Source organism: Chenopodium quinoa, unplaced genomic scaffold (genome assembly GCF_001683475.1).
Source record: "Chenopodium quinoa cultivar QQ74 unplaced genomic scaffold, ASM168347v1, whole genome shotgun sequence".
In the NCBI taxonomy this organism is placed as follows: Eukaryota; Viridiplantae; Streptophyta; class Magnoliopsida; order Caryophyllales; family Amaranthaceae; genus Chenopodium; species Chenopodium quinoa.
This window is the reverse complement of record NW_018742329.1, coordinates 2,050,332-2,068,596: the sequence shown is the minus strand read 5'-3', so window position 1 is coordinate 2,068,596 and position 18,265 is coordinate 2,050,332. Positions and strand designations below refer to the sequence as shown.

Genomic DNA, 18,265 nt, shown 5'->3' with positions numbered 1-18,265 from the left:
AAAACGGCACACAAAACTGCTCCAAAACAGCACCCAAAACTGCTCCAAAGCAGCACCCAAAAACTGCTCCAAAACAGCCCCTAATATCGAAAATCGCTGGAAATATTGATCACCGAAACCCAAAATAGAAACCAACAAAGAACCTCCTCTAACTGACCAAAAACAACACCAATATTCGCGAGAAAAGATGCCCTCAAAATGACCCAATAACAGCTTGAAATTGCACCCAAAACGCACCCAAAAACAGAGCAAAACCACGCTTGAAAACACAGCAGAATTGCACCCAAAACCGCAGCCTGAAAACTGACCAAAACAACCCAAAAAATACCAAAAATAAACGCACCCTAAAGACGCTTGAAGCAGCCCGAAAACCCAAGGAAAACAGCGTGATAATTCGCCAGAAAATTGATCAAGAAACCACCCACAAAAGCCGCCTGAAATCCGCCCAAAAGCTGCCTGAAAACCACCCGAGAAACCACCTGAAATCCACCCAAAAGCCGCCTGAAATACCCCTGACTGAAAACCTCTCACCTGATCACACCTTACGCCAGAGATGATGCCGGAAAAAGGACTCGGAACTGCACCCAAACAGCCTGGAAAATCGCCCCTTAAACGCCTGAATTTCTGCCTGAAACCGCCTGAAAACAGAGCCACCACCAAGAATCTTCGCCGGACCTGCTAGGAAGATGAAACCACCGCCACAAGCTGCCTGAATTATTATTATTATTATTATTATTATTATTATTATTATTATTATTATTATTATTATTATTATTATTATTATTATTATTATTATTATTATTATTATTATTATTACTACCTAACAAATTGGAATAATTTAGTTTATTATATCCGAACACAAGGAGTATCCAATAAAGAGGCATCCATTCTTACACCATACCCAATAACCCAATTAATCAATTCACACAAAGATACTCATGATTTATGCTTTGATTGAAGTTTAATAAGGACAAATATTTGGCAATTTAGCAGAAAACTTGACACCTAATTACCTCTACATCCACGTTGGCAATGCTTATCATTCTTTGGTCAAAAAACAGTTCTAGAAAGTTGAAGTAAAATAAAAATGAAAAACATTAGCAAATTACAAATTGGCCATAGTTTCTTCAGCTACCAATCACCTAATTGCTTCTAGGATGATCTATATGATCATTAAAATAAAGCATATACAATACTTGTATATCTTTTTCTTTAATCTAAATATTTCCCTTTATATAGATGTGACTTTGTAATTAGACTCCCACATTTTACAAATATCCCAATACTACACATAACCTTACTCTCATATAACCAAGGCTTATTACAAATTTGCAACCCATAAGATACTTTCAGGTAATAATTGATGTATACTTACAATTAATTTGTATCATTAGTTACTCCCTCTGTCTCTTAACAGTTTTTTGCAAGACAAATATTGTTCAAACATGAAGAGCTTTTAAAGACAGAGAACATTACATATTATACGAAATATGTATTATTAAAGAGTTTATGTTAATTTTGTAAACTTCTTTTTGTAGGGTTGAAGTGTTACATCATGGCATACAAGCAAATGAGGCCAGCAGCATCCTTCTTGTTGTTTCTTAACTTCTGCATGTATGTAGTTGTTTTGGGCATAAGTGGTTGGTCTATGAACCGGATTATTGATCATGGAGGTGGTAAGTTACCATACTACTATATCAACTGAATTAAAGAGCAATCTTTAAGAATGTTCAAATCAAGTTGTCATATTTTCTTTCACTCGAATAGAGAAAGTAGAATTACTGCCTCCGTTAACTATTATTTACAACAAAGGGGTATTATTTGTGAGATATAAAATATTCCTTTGCTACAAATAATAGTTAACGGAGGTAGTATATATATACATATATAAAAAAAAATAGAAAAAGGAGCATGGGTTTTGAAAATTGTGGTGTAACAATGAACTTTATTTGCTAACATGGGATCATACTTTGTGTTATTGGCAGTTCAAGGACAAAATGGGGCAACATTTTTCTTCATAACATACTCGCTAATAGCGGGAGCAGTTGGGGCAGTCTCATGCTTGTATGGACTAAACCATGTTACATATTGGGGTCATGATAGCTTGCCAGCCACCGCTGCCGCCGCCTCCGTCGCTTGGAGCCTTACCGTGCTTGCGTTGGGGTAAATGCTCTGTTTTTACTTCTTTTGTTCACAACTTTGCTTAAGAGACGTATGATGATTTTTGTTTCTTTGGCTAAGTATTGACAACTGAGAGTAGACTACTTTTAATTTAATAAATTGATCATTTCAGACTTTAATTGATTATTTTAGAGTAAAATTGATTTCTGTAATTTAAAACTACTAAATTTACTAGTCAAAGCTTATTGTTGTTGATTAACAATTATTTTGTCATATGTTACTAAAGATGGCCATAGCCTTATAGGACATGTCTTGGGCCTGACTAGGCTCAAAGCTCACTACGTATTTCTAGAGGGCGGCCTAGTCACAGTTTAAGTTCACATGCCACCGTGTCATGTTATAGTTAAGGGAGTGAAAGTAAACTTATTTTAGCGTGTTTTGTCATGTTAGATCATGTTGTGTTTAAAAAGATTCACAAGCACAGTAGCGTATTGTGTTGTGCCTATCATGTGCCTATGTTGGCTGTGCCATCTTTATTAACTAAAACCATCCTTTTAAGAAAGTAAAATTAATATTAAGTTATACTTCGAATGTATTTGCTAAATAACACTAATTTTTAATCACAACCAAATCAATATCTAATCACTTGAAAGTGACCTAAATCTTCATTTTATTATTTTCTGGTTAATTATTATGCATACTATAGGCAAGAAAGTCTACTAGAGTTTGCAAATAAACTAACATGAACGTGACATTCTTTGTTGTGCAGCTTTGCTTCCAAACATATTAGGCTACACACCGATAGTCATCGCCTGGTAACTCTTTGATCTAACAATTCTTTCTTTTCTTTCTCTACATCCTTCTTTTACCTTAAACAACTCTTCGTATTTATACAATTTAACCGCGATTTCCTTATTAAAGTTTGGCTACTCGTAATGCAGAAAACATTGGAGGCGTTCATCATCATCCTTAGCGGGACAATGCTTATGTACATTGGAGCCATTCATGGAGCAATCAAAAGAGGAAACTAGAAGATGTTCAAATCAATTTACCAACACATATTTATATTAATATTCGTTTGTTCATATAATTAAATTTGTTCATATAAAATATGGTTACGTTTGTGGAAGTGCATGTAGCTTTGATTTGTTTGTTGTAATCTCTGAAAAGATTCAAATTTGCGAGTGTAGCTTTGATTTGTTTGTTGTAAATCTCAATACGTTTGCATAAATAGATAAGAGGAATGGAAGAAATAGAAAAGATTGTTTCATAGTTTCATCTTGTATTATTGATTGTACATTATACTGTTAATATATTGCAAATGCATTTATCAACCTAATGTACATCTATTTTATGACAAGGCATTTATGAAAATATGCACAAAGGTCTATTTCATGACATTGACATTTACCAAAAAAAAAAAAAAACCACAAAGATTTAACATAGACTGGAATCAATTAACCATATTAATTTAGGTTACATAGGCGGTCGCACACCTAACAAAAATAATAAAGGTCTAACTGTCCTAATATGTAGTAAGGTAAGTCAGGATCGATTCCACAGAGAAGGTAGTATCAATATGGATTACTATGAATTAAAACTAGTCGAGTCAATCAAAATAGGGTTGAAAATATTATACTACTAAAGCAAGAAAATCAAATAATAAAAATATCTAGAATTAAGTATTACCACTAACATAATCAATACAAGACAAATTCTTATCCCAATCAATCAATTATATGTTCACAAGGAAAGTACGCCCCATAAAATACCAGATATCTCTCCCGAGTTGTCAATGACTTCCCTAATTAACAATCAAACCTACTTCCGTGGAATCATGCAAATTAAAGACATTAGTCCGGAACCCTAACTTCCCAATAATCTGTTCGACCGACTTCCGTGAAGAATTTCATACCCTTAATTAATCTATTCAAATCCGTCAAAACCCAACTCCCATTGCGATCAAGACAATGGAATAATAACAATACCAATTATCCCTAATCTAGTATTGGTATAAGCACAATCAATTAAGCATGAACGATATAAATAATTAATTGAAAATTTAAAAGAATAAATCAAGTATTAATCATGGCTAGGGTTCAACCTAACGCTAGAAAATATGACTAGAATCTATAAATTAACTTTATACTAAAGGTGAAACCAGGAATGACACATGTCATCTCCTGGTTAAAAAATTTCCCTCCAAAAGTTTTTTTTTTTTTTTTTTTTTTTTAATTTTATTTTTTTGCCCAAAGCTTCTTAGAAAAGTTTTTAATATAAACTATGCTATAATATTTCATTTCCTATTTGATAAGTATATTCTATTTGTACACATTCAAACAAAGATATTATTTTTTTTATACAATAATATGCAATAAAAGTTTGCTATCTATAACCTTGTAATGTAATTCATAGTTATTTTATTAGTCGTGCATATATTATTCTCTCTGTTTTCTTTAGCGTGATAATTTTTTTTTTTTTGGTAGTTACAGATTTTTCATCCTATTTTGCAATTAGGTATAATTTTTTATAATTAAATAATAGTGTTAAACTAATGATAAGTATTAAGTATTAAAAATTACCGTGCATGACACGGGACTTAACCTAGTAACATAATAGAGAAATAAGCAAAGAAGAAAATTATTAAACAACAACCAACTATGCTGCTCTTAGTTATCTACTTATCTATCATGCGGCTCTTCTCCTTATTATCCCTAATAACAAGCTATATATAATCTTTTTTAAAAAAAAAAAAAAAAAAACAAGCTATATATAAGCAATGAGCCAAAGATAATATTAGAGTAGTTGAATACAATTAAAACTCCCCAGAAATCAAGCCCATACAAGCCCAATTTCGTATACAAAGTACCAATCACGAGCAGGTCACAACTTGGTTGTAGTGCACCTCTACTAGCCACAGGCGGGCTGTGGAGTGGGCTGCCACACCGCTCTTTTTCCTTTTATAATGCGCTTCCGCGGGTACGTTGTGGAGAAAGTCATATGCCACACCTCGATTGTTGACTAGGTTGTCTTTGTGTAATTTCATTTTCTTTGTCATTTTTTTTTTTTTGGTGTTCTACCCGGTTCAACCTTTGGGCTAATCCGGATTCGGGGATCAGTTATGGGTGGTTAGCTTCCAGTCCCCTCCCAATTGTTGTTGCGGGGGATCGAACACGGGTCCTCCCTACCAAGTGTAGTCTCAATCACCACTACACCAACAACCAATTGGTAGTTTTCTTTGTCATATTAAAACAACTCCAATATATAGCTCAACTCACACAATAGCTTATTCCTACAAAACAAAGAAAAAAGATTCGAGGAGAGCAATAATAATCGAAATATATATAAATTAACGCTTAAATAATTGAATGTAGAAAGAACTCACGACAAATATCATATAAATATGGGATATAAAAGGTGTATTTTATCGTGTTATCACACAAACACTTTATATAGGTAGTGTAATTTGTATCAAATATATAATATGAAGTATATATTTAGATAAACTCGTTAAACATCTTTTGATTATATGCTTTATTGCATCCTAGTTCCTAGAGATGTCTCAAATATACAAGAGTATATGCCTTGAAGCTTACCGTGATTCAAATTAGAACATCGACAAGTTCAACACTTTCTTATGAAAGTACAAGAATTATCAAAGATCGTATACTGCACTAAACACTTTTAACAACGGTTGTTAAAAGTGTTTAGTGCAGTATACAACAGTTGATAAAGCATCATTATGAAAGTACAAGACTACTAGACTAGGAGTAATGCCGGTGTAGCATATATACAATTCATTTTAATCAATTTAACATTAAAATATTTAATATTTCTCCAATGTATTTGATAGATATTTTTGGAGTATTAGTTTGGAAACGCATAACAAAATCAAATGTAATTTGTAATATTTTATTATGTCGACAACGTGGTTAAAAGAGACTCTTCAATTATAATATAGATTAGTGGGTATAATTGAATACAGAGGACAACCCAAATCAATTCATTAGGAACTTGGAGTTCCATGATCTATAAGGTGTTACTTCATGTTATGGTTTCCAATACCGTTGAGGTATCAAGATTATCAACATCCTTTTGGATGGCAAAGAATATTACTTTTCCTCATCAGAAGAACAAACTACACAAAGTTCTTTGAATATGCAATCCAAAAAAACTAATTTTCTAACTCTTTTGGCCAAGTATGAAGAATCACGTCTTCTGCTTTGCCTAGAGTTTAAGGCATACCCTTTACAACCCCACAAAGAAGCCTCCTAGCAAGCAAGGAACCAAACCATACCAATTCTAAGACCATATATAAGACGTTTATGCCTCTGCCACAACCTGCAACACTCATCAGCCAGCCTTAATCTCTGATACCGCCTTTTATAGCTCTTCCTGTAATAAACTTTCTTCTGCTAACAGCTTTTTCCGGCTACCAAAATCTGTTAGTTCTTTTTCATCAAAAACTTGTTGAAGAAATGGCCAACGAGTCCATGAAACCTGCTGCCTCTTTGCTTTTGGCCCTCAACTTCTGCATGTATGTCGTGCTCTTGGGTATTGGTGGTTGGGCTATGAATCGTGCAATTGATCATGGTTTTATTATCGGTATAATTTCTGATACTCCTCTATAAAATGTTCTTAATACTTGCTCATAACACCAGTTCCTGCTTTATGCTCTCACACAGGCACATCTTCAGAAAATTTAACTGTTGTTAAAAAGAGAGTAAAAGAATTTATTTGTTAGTAAATTAAATGCAAAAACAAAAAGAAGAGTTAATGTTTGTAACACTATGTTGATAATGTGATTTTCAAAATAACAGGTCCAGGATTGGAGCTCCCTGCACATTTTTCACCCATTTACTTCCCCATGGGAAACGCGGCCACTGGATTTTTCGTGACATTTGCTTTACTAGCTGGAGTTGTAGGTGCTGCCTCATGCATCTCAAGCTTCCTTAACCTACGGTCATTGAGCCGTGAGAGCACACCTGCCACTGTTACAGTTGCTACCATTGCATGGACTCTAACTCTCTTGGCTATGGGGTAAAGCAATTTTCATTCCTATAACATTTTGTGTAAAAATTGTCACAACATCTGAAAAGCAGGGGGTTCATATAATTCTTTTTACTTATATGTTTAATTTATTTTGCAGCTTCGGGTGCAAGGAGATCGAGCTTCAGTACAGGAACGCCCGACTGGTTGCAATGGAAGCATTCAGCATAATCCTCTCCGTCACACAGCTCTTATACATTGCAGCAGTTCACGGACAAGCTCTCTGAAAAATTTGTCCATGAAGAGCGGAAAAGAGAGATTCTGAAGTCGTTTGATTTTGCTGCCTTGTAAAGTTTCGTTTATGTTTATGATTTGTGATTACTCCGATTGATTTTTAACATTGAATAAAAAATATCATTCTGTGCAAATGCATATTTTATTAAGTTCAGTGCATTGAATCCTTTTTTCAAGAGCAAGCTTTCAATTTTATGATACCTGCTCAACCTAAAGTTATACATAATCTACAACTGTATGCTTTTATATACTTCGTACGAGTATCAAACAAAAGAACTTGATGACGAGAAAGGAAGCACGAATTCAAAATATGAAAGGTACCACAAGCACTGAAGTCACCTGTATGGCTGTATCATACAGAAGAAGATGATCCCAAACAGCTAGCAAAGTAGACAACTCAGTCCCCTAACCTTAATACCTGATCACGATCTCACGAAAAACACCACACCACCATCTAAGCAATAGGCATCTACCAATCTGAAAACTCAGTCACATTTACAATGCAAAAAACAAATAAATAGATACATCCTCCTTTGGAAAAAATGATTTCACAAATTAGTTTAAAATTTCCAGAAAAAATTGCCTTTTTGAAACTAAGAATGGTTTGCTGATGTCAATCTAAAAAAGGTCATCAACCTCACAGGTTCCTTGTTGAATGTGACACTAGGTTGAAAAACATAAGCCAACTGATAAAGTCATCAATCTACCTAGCAGTAGAAAAAGCAACGCCGAAGGATGAATCTTAAAGGCAATAGCAGTATAAGAGAGGGATGATAGAGGGGTCAGAGAGAAAGGGGAAGAGAGAAGTCAAATTCTAATAAATCGCTCTTCTTCCCCGAAACGAGTTCATTTGGCTACATTAAAAGCCTGCTTCCACAAATATATAAAATGTCTCAAATGGCAGCCATTGAGGGATGTATTGCCACAAATTTGATTATTGAACAGAATATGCATTTACAGCAAAGTTTAACAGCATGACTAAAATTACAGAGAAGCTAGAGTGCTGAGCAACCTAGAGCAGGTAATAAAAGCAGACTCTTTTCTTTAAACCATACATCAAATGCCCAAAAATAGAACAAACAAACTGCACTTCCATGTGCAGGACCAAAAACCAGAGCATTGGGACAACGCTCTGATATTAACCGGACTATCAACAAAAGCACTATAATAGAGACCGAACAGTTTATGTAGTACATTGAATTTAAAAATATTCTATCAGGGAAAGCTTAAAGATCATTAAAAAAAGTCTATGTATCAATAAATTCCTATATAACCACGTTCTCTACTTCTCATAGCGACACTTCTACTCTTCACAAGTTGACATTGCTTGAAATTTGAAACTTGAAAGTAGATACTTTGCCTCTGCATCAAATAAAAACCCAAAGAAATGACATTCATAGTCAGATCAAAAGAATCATACCAGGTATCTGTGAAACCAAAATTTCATGAATGCTTTCAGATAATAAAGGGCTAATAAAAGTAATAAGACACAAATCTTTAGTGCAACACAGTATAGCAGCTGACTGGTAAATACAACAAGTTTCTAAATCCTTCATCCTAGTCAGGAGAAGGCTGATAATGCTCATCAATTGTGATTCTATCAGATTGAAAAGAAATTATTCAGATAATAAAGTAAATATAGAGCTACACAACCCTAGGATTTCAAGTCTAAAACTACTCTCTTCCAATTAGACCACTATGACTCCACACCACAAAGTAACTAACACTTGGGTACATACTGTGGTCTACAAATATCAACATTTAACATCTTTGTACCAGATAATTAGATTCTAGATGAAGGTGGACCTAAGAGTAAAGAGGACCACAACTACCTTGCTCGAACTCTTCATTTTACATCTGATATCTGTGGTAGATCCTTGACACACCAACATGGGTATGGACACTAAATACTTCACCCCGGCTTATATAAATGATGAATTTTCATATAAAGACAAGCATGCCAGTTGGACATCTAAAGACTCAGGAGTGTTCAAGCCCAAATAACATAGGTCAATAGTTGAAAAATAAAGAAGTCAATCAAGCAAAAAACTAACTGGCAAGGCAATATGATCTATCTCAAAAAGCACAGTAAAACATAAGGTCTCAAGCAAGATGTTTATAAATTTCAGTTACGAAGTACTTCCTCCGATCTTTTTTACTTGACCCGCTTTGACTTTTACACTATTCATCACCCTTTGACCGTCTTTTGTAAATAATATGCAATGAAAAATATATTCATGTAAGATCTTTTTGAATTCGTCTCAATAAATACTATCATAATATGTAATTTTTAAAATTTTTACTTATAGAGAATTAAAGTTATTGATCATTAAAGTTTTGCATTGGCAAGCGTGATAAAAGAAACAGGTCAAGTAAAAAAGAACAGAGGAAGTATATTTTAAAACCTTCAGCATCTTTACAGATTGAAAAGTAGTAAATGCCATTCAAGGAATAACTCAATTAGATGCTAAATTTCTTCCCAATTCATCTAAGTTACATCTGATTCAAATGAAAATATTAAAGATCTAGGGGTGAATGAAAATATTATATACAGATCAATCGAGATGTCACAATTAAACAACTCCCTAGGGGCCTTTGAGTGGGAAAAACTTTGGAAAGGTCCCATGAAGAAACAAAAAAACTTAACAGTCCAACTTTTACACTGAGCTTACAGGAAGAACCAGTTAAGAGCAGTCTTAAATCTTAATATTAGTTTTCAGGAGCTAAAACGGGGTATATGGGTAGGAAGGCCAGTTTTAGGTTTGTTTAAGAATCAAAGTACCGCAGTGCTGCAGTGACAGAGAGCTATATTACTCACTCATCCCATGGTTACAGTCCTTACCAAATCTATCTGACTTCAAGATTCTAGACTTTCCAAGTGAACTGCATCAAGAAGCTAAACAAGACTTTATTGAAAATTTCTCAAGAATAAGTATTAGTGAAATATGTATATAGGACACATGCATTCATACCAAATCACTACTCAACCCATTTAGTTAGCAGCATCATAAAAATCATCAATATAAATTGCGTTAAAGGTAAGTTCATGTCTACTAGGCTGCATTTATAATATGTAACCAAGAATGAAGCCTCACAATTTCTGTTTTTTCTAGTAATATGAGTTGACTTCTAAACTGGTATTAGATTATTAAAACAGTCAGCAAGCTACACACCCAAAAGAGGAAGGATTTTGGGACGTGCATCCTGGTGCTATACTATAAATATTTGGCTATTTAACTAGGCAATGACTTGAATATCAAATACTCCTTCCGTCTCTGAATGTTTGCCCCAAATCACTTATTAGTCCGTCTGTCTAAGTTTGCCCCATAATACTTTTGGCAACAAGTGACCAGAACTTTAATCTCACACCAACTAAACTTGGTCCCACCACTTCTCTCTCATCCATGCCTCCCAAACAAAAAATTAAAAAAGTGATTGTACCCCCAACAGGGCAAACAAAAGGAAGAGGAGGGAGTATCATAGTATCACAAATTCATAAGTCACAAGATTTGAATTTAAATAACAGCAGCTTTTGACTGGCACTGTTCATATAGCTCTTCACAAATTACAACTGAATAGCATTTGCATGCAACTTTGGCTTATAATAGCCAATGATCCAGAATCTAATTAATAACATCACAGCATATAAATTATGGTTCACGCAGAAATACATGATGCACATCATGAACCGCAAAGATTATGCATCTCAAAGCATAAATTTACAAAAGGACCAACCATCTTGATGCACGAACAGCAAAGTTAATGCATCTAAAAGCAGAAAAGTTCAAAAAGGACCATAAAGCCTCACCTGACAACTACGGAGTAATATAAAGGTGAATATGTGTAGCCTGGAGACTTTTTGTAGGCCCATCTTATGTATGCAATATAATGAAGTAATGCTTAATGTCCTTTGCTGGGTAAATTGGCTAAAAATTTATCATGCATACATTATCTTTTATGACTGCTCAAATCCTGATATTTTCAGGCAGCAGGGTAGTGAATGAGACATGGCTACCCCCACCACCCCAGTCCCTCTGGCTTTAATTTTTAATGCTACCTTAACCAACAGGAAATTAAATCCAACAAACAATTTTCACACTAAAACTGAATAAGAATGCTGAATTCACCATAAGGTTTCTTTTAAAAGATAAACAACGCATCAACTGCAGAAATGAGTACTGCCAAAAAACCGCTGACATGAGCACATAACACCTATTAAATCCAATTTAAGTAATTTTAATGATAACAGTATAAAAGTACAGTGAAAGAGACAAAAAGGATTCTATGCATCAACATCACAATGTCAGTTATGAAGATATCTGTAGCCATGCCTAATTCAAACAAAGATTTGACAAAATGGGAATCAAGAAAACTGGATTCTCACCTAAATTTATCTACTGGCACCACCTGAGAAAACTTCAAGAAGCCCACAGCAATTCATCAAGGAGGTTCGTCGCACTGGCAGTGGAGCAGAAGGTGCCAAAGGCTGCAAAATCAAGGTTTTAGTAAAGGTGGACATGTTAAAGAAAGACATTTCATTCATTGCTAAGCAGGCAAATAAGAAAGCTTACTATACCTGATCCTCAACATATTTCTGTGTCTCTGATTCTTTCACATGGTTATCCTCAAAACAAGCATCCGCAGACGTTACACCAGAAGACTGAGGCAAGCCTTCACCATTTCTTGCTGTGATGTCTGCGGATTCAGATTGATTCCTAGGGCCTTCCTGAGCTTGAATAATTTTTTTCTCAATCTTCTCCTGCAGAAATTCTGTCACCCCAGGAGAAACTGTCTGTTTTTCACCTGCTGATGATAAGACTTCATCCAGGTTTTGCTTTTTTTCTGACTCAATAACATGAGTGATCACCTGATCCTCAACATCCGCACTCTCACTCCCAGTCTTCAACTCTTGCGGCGAGGAAACCACTTGCTTAACTGACTCTTCAACAGGGATACTCTCCTCAACCGAATCATAGGCCGCCTCGGAAATCACTGGATTCTCCCTGGATGCTTTCGGAAGCGAGCCATGGACCTCAGAAACCACTGATTTCTCCTTTTCAACTGCAATCTCATCATCATCAGAACTGCTACCACTGGAACTCGAGCTCGAACTTTTATGTTTCCCATTCTTATTCCCTCTAACATCACCCTCAATATTAACCCTCACCTCATCATCATCATCATAATTCTCCTTCAACTTCGCCTCCTTTGAAAATTCGGCAACATTTTGCTCACCCTCCTCATTCTTCCTACTCACACCACGTTCCTCAGATGACTCTCTCTCACCATCACTCTCCCTCTCATCATGGGATTTTGTCTCATCAATCCCTAACATAGTTTCATCCATTTCACAAAACTCAATTCAATACAAAATCAAACAATTCAAACAAATACCCAACAACCCAATTCCCAAAATCAAGAGCACAAACCAATCAAATCAATCAAAATTACACAAAATTCAAATCATTTTATCAAAAACCCCATAAAATCAAATTCCCATCAGATAAACCCCCAATTAAAAAAACAAAAACAAACACAAACCCAAATACCCAATTTCAACAAACATCAACAATTAAATAGCAAAAAAAGCAGAAATTAATCATTGATTGATTACTCACATACAGATAAGCCATGTGAATAAAGGGTTTAAGCAAAATTTAAAATCCAGCACATAAAAATACCTTGAAGGTGAGACCCATCAGAGTTATGGGCTTGCTTTTGCGCCTTTTTCTTGGCAGCTTTTCTCTTCTTAGCACCCGATGGCATGATTTTGGTAGAGAGAGAAAATTAAACTTTTAGAGAGAGAAAATTAAAAACAGCAAAAATTGGGGACAACCCAGATCGTAGATTGTCCCTCTGGTAAATAATTTAAGCTTTGAATCTACAAATTTTTGATAAAAATTGAATCTTTTTTAATTTTAATTTGTGAATTTATGAGTTTCACACTGAATTATTAAATTATAAAGGCTCTGTATATGCTTCCAAAACTTCACACCTCACTTTAGCAGTCTCTCTGTCTTTTTGGTTCTCTCTCTAGAAACTTCTCTCTCTAAAATGGTTGTAAAATTGGGTGAATATTTGGCATTTATGGGAATGGTGGGTAGGTTTTGTAAATCTGAGGTTTTGCAATCTTGGAAATTTCAAGAAACAGAAGATAGTGTTGTATGAGCATTATTGGTAAAACCTGTCACTCCTTAAACCCCATCTTTATGTCTATATAAGTAGTCCAAATTTTAAACAATGAAAATAATATGTAGTCAATTTATTCATTATAGAGACTTTAATTGTGTTCAAACTTATTTATCGTCCTTAAATTATTTATGCCGACTAATTTCTTTTTCTTAAGCCGATTGGAAGAGAATAGATAATTAGTACTTTTTCTGTCCCTTTTTGTTTGTTCTATCCTAAAAAATCTATTTTATTAAGAAATGGTAAGACAAAGATAGTGGGAGTGGTCCCTAATCAATATTAGTAAGTAATAAACAATTAATCATGGCCTAAAATGGAATGGGATAATCAGTAAGAGACAACCATTTATAGCAAATAGAGCAAACAAAAAGGGATTGAAGGGGTATGATATGATAAAAGAAGAAATGTTATATATTATTCCATGCGGGGTAAAATGTTACACACTCCATAGCTAGCAATAAAGATATACCCTTTATGTTTCATATATATTAACCGATACAGTCACACTTGACACATATGTCGATGCATAATTTTAATCATAAATCTATATAATAGTCAAATGTTATAGTCAAAGTTAGTATATGTATACGAATAGTTAAAAAAATTGTTAATTATTATTAAATGGAGGGAGTATTAGTTATGTTCGTCTTATTTTTATTTATTTCAAGGTTAGCAAGGGTTTTCAAAAATTTATTTACAACTAAATATATTCAATTAAATTTTAGTAAGTAAAAATCAAGTGAATAAATATAGTCTAATATTTATTACACACCAACTAAAATATTTAGCGATCAATAATGAAAACGAAATTTTCTCATACAAATCGACATCAATATGGGTACCATATTATTTAAAAAAAATGTGTTCCATTTCATATTTAGTGTTTAGAGAGCCACAAGGACAGGGGTGAGAATCGTTCTCAGGATCTACTGAAATTGAAAAAGAAGCTCTAATCACTTGAGGTATTTTTCACTCTGTTTCATATTTAACTCTTAATGATACGTGTAAAAAGTATAAAATTAAAACAAATGAGAACAAAGTAAGTATTATTTTTGTGTTAATAATGGAAAAAGGGAAAGAGTTGATGATTTGATTTTTGATTTGGATAGGGCGGGATAATTTGGGAAATTAAAGTTTAGGAAGACCATATATGAACGAGTGAAGATAGAATTATTAGAAGAGGTGGGGTTTAATGGAGTAGAGTGAGTGGTGGTTGCATGTCAAACCTTCCCTTGTTGATTTGCTGTATTTTCTTTTTCTTTCTTCTTTTTTTCTTTTCTTTTTGTAATTCTTTGCAAACTTTCAGATTGGAAATTATAATTTAAAAATAAATAAATAAATAAATAAATAAATAAAGAGTTCTAACGGTATTCAAACGCAACAAAAGTACCTTTCATGAGGTGGTCAATTTGAGGTTTGAGGTGATTAAATGCTTATCTTTGAACTTGGTTAACAAACATTCAATAGAATAATTATGAAGATGGATTTAAGACCTCAAATTAAATTTAAGTCACTCATTTACGAGGACCTCTAATACAATATACTTAATACTCCGAATATTATTATTAGCATTGTTAATTTAATTGTGTAATGTTTAGGGTAAAAAATACCACTGACATGTGGTCCAATCTCATAGTGACACGTGGCTCAATCAAAGAGTGACACATGTCTCGATGGGAAGATGACACGTGTAAAAATTAAGCTCACAAAAGAGCACCTGAAATGAGAGAAAAATGGTCTTTCTTACATCAGAGCCCAAATCCCAAGATTTCTATAGAAAGCCGCAAAAAGGCATCCCCATGTAACACGTGTCAATACCTGATTGCGCAGCCAATCAGGTCACGAAAATTCAGGGCATAAACCCCAAAGGTGCACAAATTCTCACTCATATAAATACCCCAATTATTTATGATGGGAGGGGTGGATTGTGACATAACAATTAATAGAGCACCAAAAGCTCCAGCTTCTCTCTACTTTCTCTCTCTAGCCTTACCGTTTTCCGGATACTAATTTCACCGTCGGAGGCGAATATTCCGGTGACGGAATATTCGTTGTTTTGTAGATGACAAGTCTCGTTGCCGACAGTATGTGACCAGTGTCCCGAGGGATTCCAAAAAACCCCGAAACATGTAACACTGTTTGTTATCAAATAAATTAAATTTGAAAAGAATCAAATCGTTTAAAACTCATCAAACCATTCATACTTATTTTATTTAACTGGAAATTGAACCCAAATTTTGATGAATCATTTTCGTAATATATATATATATATATATATATATATATATATATATATATATATATATATATATCAAACCAGACTGTCATAATCCAACCCGAAATCAAACTAAGTCGTATTTGTTCTAACCTGTCATTAACCTTGATCCATATATATATATATATATATATATATATATATATATATATATATATATATATATATATATATATATATATATATATATATATATATTTATGTCAAACCAGACTGTCATAATCCAACCCGAAATCAAACTAAGTCGTATTTGTTCTAACCTGTCACTAACCCTGATCCATTTTGACCAGAATCATTTAAAGTTGCCAAAAGCCCATTTAACCCAATCTTTTTATTATGCGACCCATGAGACCGAACCGCTAACAACTTGTGACTTGTTTAGGGTAAAATCACCCTTGTCATGCATGGAGATCAATTTAGAGTTGACAAGGTTAGTGTCTTCTATGAAATCACCCTTGGTATGAAGGTCACCCTCAAGGTGAAGGTTACACCCCTTAACAATTCATGAGATCGTTAACTCCAATAGGTCTGGAACCAAGACTGGAAGTTCGAGGATGAAAGTACAAATCCAACCTAAAAGAGATTGAACCTGCCGTAATAATAGGCCTCTACTTTATTCTTCTCGTATTCATGTGCGCTTTCTGACTAACATGCAATCATTAGGTTTACCCTAAACCTATTTAATCTATGTTGGTTGAATATTAATGCACAAACAAAACTATTATTGGTGATCACTTGAATTATAATCATATTAACCTAAACAAGATTATTAATTATCTTATTAAGTGTGATTACAAGTACCAATTCCCTTTAAACATGCATAAAAGACGTGATCAAGCAATAACAATAATAAACATCAAGCAAAATAATAATCATAATAATAATAACAATCATAATAATAGTAATAATCATCATCATAATAATTATAAAAATAATCATGTTAATAATAAAGCATAATAATAATAGCAAGACCCTAGGCATGATACTACAGATTAATAACAAACCCTAGCATGTCACTAAACTATAAAAATCAAAGCTTTAGCCCTAACATGATACTTACATGATATTAGAAAAGAAAATAGGAAGCATCATAGAAATCATAATTGACATTATATTCTCTACCCTAAACATCATACTAAGGAAAGCATCCTATCATGATGCTAGGGAAAATATCATAACATGATATTAGGAATTAAAATAACAACCTAAACATGATTTCTATATCAAAACATCAATAAAGCAATTAAAGAACTTACTTGGATGCCTCGTACCTCTTTCTAATAACAGAATACACAGGTTAGTAACTTCAAGGAAAATATGAATCAAGACAATTAAATTAAATTAAATAATTGAAATAGAGTTTTGGGACCAAACCCTCAGAAATATCAAACCTTTCACGTCTAGGGCGAAGGCAACTTCGAATTATGCTAGGTGTGCCTAGATCTTGTGAATGCGGAATTTTGTTTGTAAACAGGGTTGGTTTAGAAAGAGAGAGAGATATAGTATCAAGAATTTCTTGATGAGAGTTGGTAATTAAAAATGAAGATTTAAGGAGGCTATTTGTAACTAAAATAAGCCGGAATATGATAAAAAAGAATCGGAGTTTCAAGAAGAATAAAACACGATGCCAGCGCTGTAAATGCCTCTGCCGCCGCGCGACAGGTTGTGGTGCGGCGCTGCAGGCAGTTTTCCACACGTTTTCATATTTTTTGATAAAATTAAGCGTACGAGGGGTAAAATTGTAATTTCATTTAAAAACACTTCTTTTATTCAAAATAAAACTCATAAAACTCAATTATCAATGCCAATCACATTAGGATTCAAAAGAACCTTCTAGAAGATTCTAGAAAACTATAATCAATCCTAATTGCATTAGGAATGATAATTCATAATAGGCCCTCCTCTAGATCATTGGGCTACATATAAGAATCAAACCAAACCCAGTTTAGTAATTTGGCCATCTGATCTACAAGTCTCCTATTTCAAATATTTCTCAAAACTAGGAGTTAGGTGAGATCTCATACTAACTACGGTCACGGAGTCGCGCCCGTGGTCGTTGGTGTTTATTGATGTTTCCGAAAGGAGGCATGGGGTTTTTCTTTTATTGATGTTCCAAATGGAGCATGGGTTGGACAACCTTGTCTATTGATCCAATGAAAAAAAATAATGATTTACCTATTATTAATTAATGGAGTCTTAGTAATATAAATAGTTGAGTCATGTGACGAGTCTATAAACTAATGATGCGTAATGGTTCATTATTAGTAGCATGTTAGAGATTTCTTTTATGTTTCGCACCTTGTATGTACTCAGCTTTGTTGTTTGCGTGCTTTGTGTGTTTTCCTTTGGTCATGGCTTTCGCCTTTCAATGACCCTGTGACGATCCAATTTTTACAC

The 18,265-nt window shown here is 33.9% G+C and overlaps 3 protein-coding genes across 3 annotated transcripts; 2 read left to right on the top strand and 1 right to left on the bottom strand.

Annotated features, from left to right (window-relative positions):
- Positions 1 to 1,162: 1,162 nt before the first annotated feature.
- On the top strand, positions 1,163 to 3,455 carry LOC110690000. The gene is made up of 5 exons (XM_021866827.1): positions 1,163 to 1,353; positions 1,539 to 1,676; positions 1,986 to 2,163; positions 2,891 to 2,936; positions 3,063 to 3,455. Exons 2-5 carry the CDS (start codon positions 1,556 to 1,558, stop codon positions 3,150 to 3,152), a joined length of 435 nt encoding a protein of 144 aa, XP_021722519.1. The 5' UTR covers positions 1,163 to 1,353; positions 1,539 to 1,555; the 3' UTR covers positions 3,153 to 3,455.
- A 2,998-nt stretch (positions 3,456 to 6,453) lies between these two features.
- LOC110689992 lies at positions 6,454 to 7,538 on the top strand. Its single transcript, XM_021866815.1, has 3 exons — positions 6,454 to 6,726; positions 6,942 to 7,161; positions 7,271 to 7,538. The coding sequence occupies exons 1-3, from the start codon at positions 6,600 to 6,602 to the stop codon at positions 7,395 to 7,397; spliced, it is 474 nt and encodes a 157-aa protein (XP_021722507.1). The 5' UTR covers positions 6,454 to 6,599; the 3' UTR covers positions 7,398 to 7,538.
- Positions 7,539 to 8,286: 748 nt separating this feature from the next.
- Positions 8,287 to 13,597, bottom strand: LOC110689985 (pre-mRNA-splicing factor SPP381-like). Its single transcript, XM_021866805.1, has 4 exons — positions 13,086 to 13,597; positions 11,981 to 12,732; positions 11,789 to 11,890; positions 8,287 to 8,766 (listed from the first exon to the last, which is right to left on the bottom strand). The coding sequence occupies exons 1-3, from the start codon at positions 13,168 to 13,170 to the stop codon at positions 11,795 to 11,797; spliced, it is 933 nt and encodes a 310-aa protein (XP_021722497.1). The 5' UTR covers positions 13,171 to 13,597; the 3' UTR covers positions 8,287 to 8,766; positions 11,789 to 11,794.
- Between the last annotated feature and the right edge of the window lie 4,668 nt (positions 13,598 to 18,265).

Bases quoted from the DNA above. Each gene is read 5' to 3' on its own strand.
- LOC110689985 (XM_021866805.1), bottom strand. From the start codon at position 13,170: ATGCCATCGGGTGCTAAGAAGAGAAAAGCTGCCAAGAAAAAGGCGCAA. The intron at 12,733-13,085 runs GTATTTTTATGT...AAACTATGTTAG, and splicing joins TGATGGGTCTCACCTTCAAG to GGATTGATGAGACAAAATCC. The intron at 11,891-11,980 runs GTATAGTAAGCT...TTGATTTTGCAG, and splicing joins AGAAATATGTTGAGGATCAG to CCTTTGGCACCTTCTGCTCC.
- LOC110689992 (XM_021866815.1), top strand. From the start codon at position 6,600: ATGGCCAACGAGTCCATGAAACCTGCTGCCTCTTTGCTTTTGGCCCTC. The intron at 6,727-6,941 runs GTATAATTTCTG...TCAAAATAACAG, and splicing joins TGATCATGGTTTTATTATCG to GTCCAGGATTGGAGCTCCCT. The intron at 7,162-7,270 runs GTAAAGCAATTT...TTTATTTTGCAG, and splicing joins CTAACTCTCTTGGCTATGGG to CTTCGGGTGCAAGGAGATCG.
- LOC110690000 (XM_021866827.1), top strand. From the start codon at position 1,556: ATGGCATACAAGCAAATGAGGCCAGCAGCATCCTTCTTGTTGTTTCTT. The intron at 1,677-1,985 runs GTAAGTTACCAT...TGTTATTGGCAG, and splicing joins GATTATTGATCATGGAGGTG to TTCAAGGACAAAATGGGGCA. The intron at 2,937-3,062 runs GTAACTCTTTGA...CTCGTAATGCAG, and splicing joins ACACCGATAGTCATCGCCTG to AAAACATTGGAGGCGTTCAT.